Source organism: Lactuca virosa, chromosome 5 (genome assembly GCF_052849685.1).
Source record: "Lactuca virosa cultivar CGN04683 chromosome 5, Lactuca_virosa_CGN04683_v6, whole genome shotgun sequence".
NCBI lineage: Eukaryota > Viridiplantae > Streptophyta > Magnoliopsida > Asterales > Asteraceae > Lactuca > Lactuca virosa.
In genome coordinates, this window is record NC_136430.1 from 15,753,962 (window position 1) to 15,766,148 (window position 12,187).

Genomic DNA, 12,187 nt, shown 5'->3' on the forward strand with positions numbered 1-12,187 from the left:
ATATTAATAAACCATAAGTGTTATTTCTCTCATTTTAGTTTATCCAATTGCATGGTGCCATGCAACCCAAATGGACCATGCCGGGTCGGGTCAAGTACATACCAGAAATAGTTATGGACTTAGACACCTTATCCAACAGTTGTATGTATTGCTTTGGCCAGAAAACCAAGAAAGCCACCGCCACCACCGTGAGGTGGTGGCTGCCACCATCTACCACCGTTGGCCACCACAAGGGTGGTTATGTGTGTGTTCATGTTAGTGAATGTGTGTTTTATTGGGATTGTGTTGTAAATTGTAATTAGTGGCTAGTATAATGAAAAGAAAACTCATAACCACCACCGTGAGGTGGTCGCTGCCGCCTCTTGCCGCCACCAACCGCCGTGTTGGGTGGCGGTGTGCTTTTTCTTGTGTATAGTTGCTTTTGGGATGCTTGGACAAAATGGACTAGAACCATAACCACCACCGTGAGCCGCCATTGACCACCACTACCCGAGGTGGTAGTGGGTGGTGCCCGACTAGCAAAACCCTAATGGGCCTAATGAAACCCTAATGGATCTAAGGACTTAACTTTTGGGCCTATTGGGTTGGTATTGGGTTGGAAACCCTAATTAGGGTTTAGAAAACCCTAATTAGGGTTTAGAAAACCCTAATTTTGGATATATTGGTTTGGACTTATCGGGACCCGCATTTTAGGCCATTGGAAATGGACTATGTATTAAGCCCGACCACACCATATGATTTATCTAGTAGAGTGATGGACTTATGGATTAAGTCCTTAATGGGTTAAGTAAGAAACACTTAACCCTAATCGTCATTTTATGTGAAAACCCTAATATTGCTTGGGCCTTAAGTTGGGACTTCCTATTGGGCTTTGGTGATTGGGCTAATAATGGGCCATCCAAGAACAAGCAAATGGACTAGAATAATTTAATGGGCTTTAGGGTAAGGCCCATGTGATGGGTTTGGGCCCAATTTGGAAAATTGGGCCATAGATGAGCCATAATTGGGCCTTTATGATTATGAGATATTGGGCCATTAAAAATGCCAAATGTTTGGACTGGACTAAATGGGTGGGCCTTAGAATAACACCATGTAAAGGTTTGGGCCCAATTTGGAAAATTGGGCCATATGTTGGGCTTTGATTCATAGTTTGAATTTTAGGCCTTTGGAGTGGGCCATGAGTTGGAATCAAGCTAAGGTGGGGGTAAAGTAGTCTTTTACCCCAAACATGGACTTATAGTTATGTGTTGGAACCGAATTATTAATTGGGTATTGTTTTGATGTTGACAGTTCGGGAATCTGTCATCCAATAGTCCGGGTTTTCGTCTGCGGGACTTCAGCAGTGCAAGGTGAGTTACCTTCTAGTAGAAGTGGGTCTAAGGCACCAAGGCCGGCCTACTAGTAAGAGTTATAATAGAGATGATTGTCTTTGTGATAATTATCTGGTATGTTGCTATCTGTTATGATTATGTGCTAGTATGCTATGATGTTATGTGATATGTGATAGGAGGGGTAGGATAGACCCCAGTACCGGTCGATAGGGCTGTAGGGGTATGCCAGCACCCAGACAAGCTAGGAAGTATATGATTTATATGTTTATGCACTAGGATGCTATGTGGTAGAGTAGGGGTAAAATAGTCCCCGGTACCGGTCGAAATGACCGAAGGGGTAGGCCAACACCCTGATATGCTAGGCGAGGTACCGGTCGACAGGGACGAAGGGGTAGGCCAGCACCCTGGTATGCTAGGCAAGTTAGCGGTCGACAGGACGGAAGGGGTAGGCTAGCACCCTGATATGCTAGGCAAGTTACCAGTTGAAAGAGACCGAAGGGGTAGCTCGTACACGGTTATGTTATACAGTATGTGTTATTTATGGTATGTGGTATGATGGGGGAACTCACTAAGCTTCGTGCTTACGGTTTACAGTTTTGGTTTCAGGTACTTCGTTTTCAAAGGAAAGGAGTCGGCTTGATCGCAGCGCATCACACTATGATTTTCCGCACATGAGATCTTTGGGATTACACTCTGATATTATTTTATGATAACATGTTTTGATTATTGACACTTTGTTCTTGACATGTGATGTTATTACGGATGTTTTTATATTGTTGGTTTTATAATAACTTAATTAAAAATGAAATTTTTGGTCTTGAATTTTGGGATGTTACAAGTTGGTATCAGAGCCTTGGTTTGAGCGATTCGGGCACACTCTCAGGTGTGTCTGGACTCAAACTAAGGACTTGGTATGAAGATTTTCAAAGAAAAATCATTTAATAAAAAGAAATTTGAAAAGAGTTTGAAAAGAGGAAAGAAATTTGAAAAGAACAGGGTGTGTGATGCGTGCAATCAGCCGAGCTCAAGTAAGTTTTCCCCAAGATACCCATACATGTTATGTTATGATATGATATGATTATGAGAACTGCATGCTAGATTAGGGGTAAGGATCTAGGAAGGATGCATTATATGCCTATTGTATGTGCTTGTAGACTTGTATGTTAGTACTGATCAGTCAGTGATAGGATAGCCTGTTTAGGTTATGTCTGATTGTATGATCCTTAGAATCTCATGTCAGTATAGATTCCTAATGAGACGATAGAATGATTTGATTGGAATATGTTTGTTAGATTTTCCATTGTCTGAATTGTAAGAAAATCGGGATAAAATAGCCTTGGAAATTCTGAGAATTGTGGTTTCACTTTCAGATTAAAGTATTTGGGTGGTACTCCCAATATTTAATCGGATAAGACTCAGAGAGACAAGAACAAAGAATGTTTGATGTTATTTTCGTATATACCAGAATTAAGACCAAAAACCAACTTTAAGATCTTTGTCTGAAAACTATCATATGACAGTTTTAAGATCGACCCCAGCTAGGGGCTCTGCCCTTTGGACCCCGCCAGGGGCTGTCGCCCCTTGGACCCCACTACCAGGGGCGCTAACCCTGGACCCCCGTTCGTTCAGGGGCTTCGCCCCTAAATGACAGCGTACTTTAAAACTTGATCAAACTTAAACAAGTGTGTACTCCACACCTTCCTTACTTGTTTAATATTTATCAATATCACTTTTGGTCAAAAAAGTACTCCCATTACACTTAAATAACATGGATGATAACAAATCACCAACATGAATGTTGCTTGCTTTGTGCTTTGTGGGACTCTTAGTAATGTGAGCTAGCTATTAAGTGAATATGCTAAGTCACATGTGGCACGGGCTGGATAATCTCAGAGTGATAGATTTGAACCTATTACGCAGCTCTTGTCTGAGTCCAACCGTTCTAGGGTTGAGTCTTTTACTCGAAGGATTATCTGATCTCTGTTGCATGTGGATATATTCATGAGGTAGCTAGTTGACATTACTGGGAATCTTTCAGCAGCTGAGGAGTGGGTGGGTACGGGAACCTAGGAAAGCCTAGGAAATGATTTAGTGGACTTGGTTGTGACGTTAGCGAGCATTCAGGGTATCAGTTTGAGAAGGTGACTTGGAGGATTCGGGATGGTTCTTGAGGAAAGTATGGATAGGTGTGGAAGGTTGTATTGGGCCAGTACTACTGAAAGCACAGGATCCATACTCGAATCGGGGAGAGTCTTGGAGAGTCTAGGAAGCCTGTGGGATAAGGATTCTTAAGTATATTCGGATCTTTGGAATGTCAATTCGGTATGGTGTTGAGCACCCAAGAATGAGATTCAGATTCTGGTTCCGGCTCAGGAGCAGGGCCTGGGCCAGTCGATGCGCGATCGCAGAAGTTCATCTCATCGTAGATTACTCGCAGAGTTTTGGGAATGGATCTCGGTGGTCTTTTGTTCAGCCAAGGAAGAGACTTAGGGAGATCTCGGTAGTCGTCTCGGGGCCTTTCGGGCCAGATTTGTCGTGAGGCAGTTAGGGGGTCATCTGAAGCCCAAAGTCTGTGAATCCTCAGAATCGTTTAGGAAGGAGGATCCTATTGTTAGTTCCTGTCATCGGGATCAGAGAGAGTTTTGTACAGTGTTCTCAGGATGGTCTAAGTATCTCTTGAGAAGGTGATCAGGATTCATTCAGATGTTGCGGGTATGTCATCTTCTACTGCTACTAGATGGATGTCGGGAATTTGTATCGCTTTGGAATTGTGAGTGAGTTTAGATAAGTCAGGTCTCGGGTCGGTTCTCTTCTATTGTCTGGGTTATCAAGGATGATATATGCCATTCTGCATGCCGAAAAGTCCTTGATGAACCTACAGAGGGATGTATCTTGCGGAGTGGGTTCCGCGTGTACCGTTATCATTCTGGATCTTTGTCGGGATCTGTGCAGGGTATTATTTGGAAGATATTTGGTCAGGGTTAGATCGATAGTTCTCTAGTGAAGTCAGAGTTCAGTGGTTCTATCATCGTTCAGGCATGTTCGACAATTACCTATTGAAGAACTTTGGAGTCCAAGGCACTATCGTCGCTAGTAAAGGGCTGGTAGCATGCAGATGGTGGTGTCAGTTGCGGGTGTTCGATGCATGAGTGTTCGGTCATTGGATGTTCGAGAAATTACATTTCTCGCATGGGTTGTGTTCGGTTAGAGTTCAGTGGTGCTGCGAGAGTGGAAGTAAGAACGAGGATTCGTCAGCCAGGATGAAGATTAAGGTCTTCAGTTGTCAGTATGGGAGGTGGATTGAGGTGTCAGACTGGACCAGATTTGAAGAGTACTCTTCAATATTTCAGAGGATGGGCGATCTTAGGGTTTAACTGGTAAGTGATCGCTAGCATTGGTAAGCACAGATTGTCATCAGTGGATTATTAGAAAGCAAGAAGGATTGGGAATCCTTCAATTCTCACGTGCCGTAAAGACTTAGTTGAATCTAAGTGGGGGAGAATCGACCAGGTACTTAGGAGCCGTAATAGGTGTCAAACTAGGATGAGTTTCGCATCCTCGTCAGGAAGGAAGGCGGCCGATTGGCCGTCTAGGTTAAGGATTAGGAGAGTTGGGAGTTTAGAAGACGTTCCAAAATTTGGTTCACGCTTTTCCTTGGCATCAGATAATAGGTTTAGGGAACCAGGTTAGAGGTCCAATTAGAATGCAAGTTCAGTTGAGTGTTAGGTCGAGTGCGTGTTCGACCCGGTATGAAAAGTGTTGTAAGACTACAAGGGTAGTCGTAGCATTCACTAGCAGCAGATAGTACTAGAAGTGTTGTAAATCTGCGGGTGTAGCCGTAGCATTCACAGGGTTGGCAGATAGGATGAGAAGTGTTGTAAGTCTGCGGCTGTAGCCTTAGCATTCACAAGGTTAGCAGATAGTGCTAGAGTGATGTAAGTTTGCGGGTGTAGCCGTAGCATTTACTAGGTTGGTAGATAGCATGAGCGTGTAGTTAGGACGTGGAAGGAACAATAGTACCCACCAGTTCGGGTGCAGCAGTGAGGATATCGAAATCCATGGATTGGATTTTGGAATTACCCAGATGGATTAGATCTGGTTGAGCCAATGATACGACTGTAGGAGCGCCACTACAGTTATGAGATCAAGGAAGCAATGGACTGCTTAAGGTTGTTTGTGATATAAGGCTACCATTGGTCAGGTAGCAATCACTTTTAGCCTTGGATTTGGTGACGTCAAGATTCGACGCATGGACCTGATCGGTTGGAGACCCGGAAGGTCTCAGTAGATTTTGGAAAGCAGCCATGTGGCAACATACTGCTTCAGGCAGTTCAGTGTTCGGACAGTTTCAGCGTTTGGGCAGCAATAGTGTTTGTGGTTTGGGTTGCAAGTACGGACAGAATAACAGATTTCTTGGGTTATGCTAAGTCACTCACAGTGGGATTAAATAATCTCAGAGTAGTCGATTTGATCCTGTTGCGCAGCTCTCATCTGAGTCTAACCGTTGCAGAGATGGATCTTCTACTCGAAGGATTATTTGAGCCTTCTGTCAAGAATAAGTGCTCTATTGTTTACTATGGTCAGTGGTTTTGTTTCTAATGGTAGCGTCGGGATAATCAAGGCAGAAAGTGTGCAATGGTCGTGTAACACCCATACAAATTCAAGCCAATTTAAAACTTTTAAAACATTCAAAACCATTATGTTATTACAATTTGTTTTCAAAATAGTTTCATATCAGAGTTCCCAGAAATCATAATCATAAATCGAGGAAGTGTGTGGTCACGCCTTCGCCTTCCCGCGGTCATCCGCTGTACCTGAAACAATAATCTATAAATGTAAGCTCGAAGGCTTAGTGAGTTACCCCCAAAATACCCGTACACACAACAATACACATACAATAACAAACAGCATATTATGGGTCCAATCAACCATCGGGTTGGAATACCCCACGCCCTCAACCATCGGGTTGGAATGCCAATTGTTAGGTAATATTTTGTTGGTTTGGGCTAGGCATTCATTTGTATGAGTCTTGTTAGTCTTTGTTTAGGTGTTTATAGGGTTTGCGGTTGGGTGAACCGAAAACAAGGTGTTTTCGGTTCAACTGGTGTTTGCGGTTGTGAGTCTGTTTACGGCCGTGAACTGTTTACAGTTCGTGTTCCCTATATATAGTGTCAGTCTTGTCAGAAGTGGTGGTTGTGTGTGTGTCCATTGTACCAGACATTTGCGGTTCAATAGAAACATGTGCAATTTGGATCATTCTTGCTTCTACTCCTTCTTGTTCTCATTGATTGTTGCTTGTTCTTGTGTTTGATCACTAGTTGGTTCCAGATTTGGGGACTTACAATTGGTATTAGAGCCATACTAGTGTCAAAACTGTTCAAGTTGTGTTTTCGGTTGGAGTATTCTTTATTTTCGTGATTGTTCAAGCTTGGTTACTGAGTTTCTGTTGTTCATTGTGATTTCAAGGCCAAAGGGATTGAAGATATGCTCGAAATCAGTTGTTTTCATCAAATTCTGGGTGTTTTCGGCTGTAAATTGTTCATTTGTTTACGGCTGTAAACTCGTTTTCGGCCGTAAACCTCTTGTGTTTTCGGCTGTAAACTCTTTTCGACTGCAAACAACCGGTTTTCGACTGTAAACCTCTGTTTTCGACTGTAAACCTTTGTTTTCGACTGTGAACCTAATCTCAGCTGTGAGCCGTAAATTGTTCTCAACCATAAACCGTGTACGGCAGTAAACCCTTTTTGGCCGTAAACTCATTCTTGGTTGTAAACTCGACTTTTAAGGTTGACTTTCTCGGTTTATAGTCAAAGGGAATTTTTGTTAAACAATGAGTTCCTCAAACATTCCGGTCACTGAAGTTTCATGCTCTAAATCATGTGAAGCAACGATTAAATTTCTTCGTGAACAAAATGATTTGCTAAATAGGGAAGTTGAGGACCTTAAATATGAAGGATATACACTGAGGAAGGCCCAAAAACCATTAAAAGCACAATTAGAGGCTAAAATCAAGGATTATAGAACACTTCAAGAGGAATACAATAACAAATTTGCGAATTATAGTTATGTTAAGGAACAGCTTGCTAACTTGACTGTCGAACCTAATACATTAAAAGCTAAATATAAAGATGCAAATTTTACCTTTAAGAAATTTGATGTATCAAGTGAGGTAGTTGCATCGATGATAGAAAAACAACTAACATTTAAAGATAATTAAAACAAGGGTCTAGGGTATCATACTGTTCCACCTCCTTTAAATGACAACTATACCACACCCCTTAAGACCAACGTGAAGGAAATTTCTGCTCAGTTTGGCAAACCCCCTATATCAGCTTCAGTTAAAACTGAACAATCTGGGCCAACTAAGGATGTTGAGGTGAACGTTTCTGATGATTCTACTTCATGTGCAAGTAAAGTAGTAGAAGATGAGGACAAGGAGAACATAACTAATTCTAGTTCTGCAAATTCTGTTGGTTGTCAAACCAATGACTCCTTGAACTCTGAATCAGTTGCTTCTAACAAACTTGATGTTGACAAATACAGGCCACCAAAACAAGCAAAGCAGACTACTTGCTGCAAGTGTGCTTGTGGGAACAATCAGAGACAAGGCAAGGGCAGGCCACCAGGGGCAGGAAGAAACAACTCTACGTGAAGAAACATACATGTTTTCACTGTGGAACACCTGGACACATTGCTAGAAATTGTCCAAATCACGCATACGTTCCCTACTACGCACAAGTATGGCAAAATACGCCAAGAGGGAGATTCTCCAAAGGAAATCATTCGAAGTCACAATCGCACAACGGTGACTGGAATGCGCAGAAGGCCAAGAATCCAACTTCCAAGGACAAGAAGGGAATGCCAGCCAAGAATTCCAATTCAAGAGATGCTCCAGTGAAACCAAGACCGGTTAGGTCAAAGTCATCTCGGCAGCCGACTTCAAGTTCAAAAGCAAGTGATATGGCATCCAACCGATCGAACAAGAAATGGGTTAAACCCAACTACAGATGGGTACCAAAGGTTCAATCTCCCAAATCTTCTAATGATTCTAACATTTCTTCATCTTTTGTTTGTGATAAGCAGGATATGTCATGGGAGAGAGTACCTTGCGTTGATGACAAAGGTCAACCCAGTTTCGAAATGGTTTGGGTTCCAAAGACCAACTGATCCCGCTCTGTGCCGGAGCAGCTATGGAGGCATATCATCAGACTTCGGTTTGTTGATAGTGGCTGTTCCAGGCACATGATAGGGGACATCTCTCAACTGTACAACATTCAGAACTTTGTTTGAGAGTATGTGTCCTCTGCGGGAAGGGAAGAAAGGAATGGATCATACATGGGGTTTTGTGCTTAACGATGTGAAGAATTTTCGGATTTGTTCTGGGATTATGCGTGCTGTTCTCAGACCTTTTGGATGCAAATTCAATCGGTGACTTACGGTTGAGTTTTCTTCTCGACACTCCTGAGTTTATCTTAAACTGATTCGTTTTGAAGACAATCTTTTATTTTCTTATAGTTTTTTGTTTGAAAGTTTTGTTAATTGGGAAGTGATATGAAGTATAGTGCTAAAGGGCAATTTATGATGCGTGTAATGCACTAAAGCCGAATTGTCTAGACTTTGTGTTCAATGTGCTGGTAGGCACAAAGGATTCAAAAGGACTAGACTTATATTGACAATGAAAGGACTAGACAATATAAACTAAGATAGTTTCATTTGGACTGACCATACGACGCTCGGGTAGATTGAGCAGTGATATAAACATGGGAACCTGTGAGATACACCAAAAGTTAATTATCTAGAACTGTGGCTCAACATTTCCTTGATGTATGGACTCATGTCCTTAATTCCGGTACTGATAGGGCGACTGAGGAGTTCTGATAAAGTAGGTATGTAGGAAATTATTTTCTTGCTTTCTATCTGTTAGTCATATGTTGCTTCCTCTGCGTGATTGGAACATATCCGACCTGGTATGCAACATATGCAACTTTATCTCTATGCATCTTCTTATTTATGCAATTCTTTCTGTCTGTTAGTCATATGTTGTCCCCTCTGCGTGATCGGTAGACCCGACCTGGGACATAGCATATGCACTCTACTATCTCTCTAATCCTCTATCTATGTTAGTCATATGTTCTTCCCTCTGCGTGATTGGAATACATCCGACCTGGGATACAACATATGTGTTTCTATATCTGACTTCTCTCTAAATGATTGAATACTCACCTAAAGTAAAGAGTTCTTTGGAATTTCTTGATTATCGGGGTATATCGGGAAGTGGGAAACACGTTCTAGTGCATCTAAAATTGAACAATTTAAAAGGTTGTCTGTAGATCTCACTGCTGAATTTAAGTGGACAACAATACCCTTGGTCGTCGTCAGCCAAATGGTTTATTTAGGAATAAGATCACAATGACTTGTCACTTATAGTCTGTCCAATTTGTCAATATCCTTTGTGTTCAAGTGGACCACAATACCGGTGATTGACCAGATCTGTACATTCAGGCGTGTGCTGATAAACGATATTGAATTGCTTGACAACTTTGATCCCAAATATTTTTGTTTTTGTTAAATTTGTTCATAGTTTTCCTCTATGCACAAATTTAGGGGGAGAATTAAAACTTTTAAAAAAAATCAAACAAAAAATCAGAAAATTAAAAAATCAAAAAAAATATTGTTATTTTTGTTTTATTTATTTTTTCAGAAAAATCAAAAATCCAAAAAATATTTTTGTTTCTGTTTTATTTTTTTCAGAAAATATGAAAAATCCAAAAATATTGTGTGCTAAGTTTTCTTTTAGTCTTGTTTTTATCTCAAATTCTTTTGTCTTGAAAAGAGAATTCAGATGTAGATTAGACTCATGGAGACTGTATCGAGATTTTTTTGAGCCAAAGCTTCATCCGTGATCATTGAAGAATTTTCATTCGAAGGAACAAGAAATGAAGATTATTCTTTCAACATTCAATCTTTTAACCCCAGAAGCAAGGTGAAGCTGTACTTGAAGATTATGTAACAGATTGCATTGAAGCCTCCTCAATCAATTTGCTGCTATCTATGTACCTGCTGAAGTGATCCAGAAGATTCGTTCTCTCTGATATTCTCTCTGAAGATTCTCAAGCTGAAAGCGCCAATTTTCAAGAATCTCTACATGAAGCCTCCACACCCAACGTTCGTTCAATGCCAAATTCTGAAGAAATGCCCATCCGTTCAAGATGAAGTCATTCACATAGAAGATTCATTTGTTCATCTTGAAGCTGTGAAGAAATCGAAGATAAACGCTGAAGCCAAGCTCACAGAGTGAAGACTGAAGAGAAATGCTAGCCTCAAACCAAGGGGGAGACTATTAGGTCATATTTTGTTGGTTTGGGCTAGGCATTCATTTGTATGAGTCTTGTTAGTCTTTGTTTAGGTGTTTATAGGGTTTGTGGTTAGGTGAACCGAAAACAGGGTGTTTTCGGTTCAACTGGTGTTTGCGGTTGTGAGTCTGTTTACGGTCGTGAACTGTTTGCGGTTCATGTTCCCTATATATAGTGTCAATCTTGTCAGAAGTGGTGGTTGTGTGTGTGTGTGCCCATTATACCAGACGTTTGCGGTTCAATATAAACGTGTGCAATTTGGATCATTCTTGCTTCTACACCTTCTTGTTCTCATTGATTATTGCTTGTTCTTGTGTTTGATCACTATTTGGTTCTAGATTTGGGGAATTACAATTGGGGGGCATTTCGAGAACTTTCAGTCAAGTCATTTGATATTCAAGAACTTTCAGTTAATCAAAACCCTAATTTGAAAATGTCTGGCCGTGGAAAAGGAGGAAAAGGGCTAGAAAAGGGAGGAGCAAAGCGTCATCGGAAAGTTCTCAGGGATAACATCCAGGGAATCACAAAGCCGGTGATCAGGAGACTGGCGAGGAGAGGAGGAGTGAAGAGGATCAGCGGTTTGATCTACGAAGAGACGCGAGGTGTTCTCAAGATCTTTTTGGAGAATGTCATTCGTGATGCTGTTACCTACATTGAACACGCTCGTAGGAAGACTGTGACATCCATGGATGTTGTGTATGCTTTGAAGAGGCAAGGAAGAACTTTGTATGGATTCGGAGGTTAATAGATGTATGAGATGGATAGTGAATATTATGCTTCAATTATTGTAATGAATCATGTAGGACTTGGAGCGAATTGGTTCTTACATTTCAAAGTTTGTAATCTGGATTTGTAACTGAATGAAATTCTTACCTGTTTCGAGAAAAAAAAAACTGTTAGGTCATATTTTGTTGGTTTGGGCTAGGCATTCATTTGTATGAGTCTTGTTAGTCTTTGTTTAAGTGTTTATAGGGTTTGCGGTTGGGTGAAACGAAAACAGGGTGTTTTCGGTTCAACTGGTGTTTGTGGTTGTGAGTCTATTTACGGCCGTGAACTGTTTGCGGTTCATGTTCCCAATATATAGTTTCAGTCTTGTCAGAAGTGGTGGTTGTGTGTGTGTGTGTCCGTTGTACCAGACATTTGCGGTTCAATAGAAACGTGTGCAATTTGGATCATTCTTGCTTCTACTCCTTCTTGTTCTCATTGATTATTGCTTGTTCTTGTGTTTGATCACTAGTTAGTTCCATATTTGGGGACTTACACCAACATACTATGGGTCCAGTCAACCATCGGGTTGGAATACCCCAGGCCCACAACCATTAGGTTGGAATGCCCACATACTACGAGTCCAATCATCCTCGGGGTGGAATACTCTCGACCCACAACCATCGGGTTGGAATGCCCATATACTATGAGTCCAATCATCTTCAGGATGGAATACTCTCGGCCCACAACCATCGGGTTGGAATGCCCATAACCAATTAAACATGTGCACCTATATCA

General features: G+C 41.4%; 1 protein-coding gene across 1 annotated transcript; it reads left to right on the forward strand.

Moving 5' to 3' along the window:
- Window positions 1–11,117: 11,117 nt before the first annotated feature.
- LOC145116647 (histone H4-like) lies at window positions 11,118–11,571 on the forward strand. The gene has a single exon (XM_079052969.1). It carries the CDS (start codon window positions 11,118–11,120, stop codon window positions 11,427–11,429), a length of 312 nt encoding a protein of 103 aa, XP_078909095.1. The 3' UTR covers window positions 11,430–11,571.
- The last annotated feature ends 616 nt before the right edge of the window (window positions 11,572–12,187 follow it).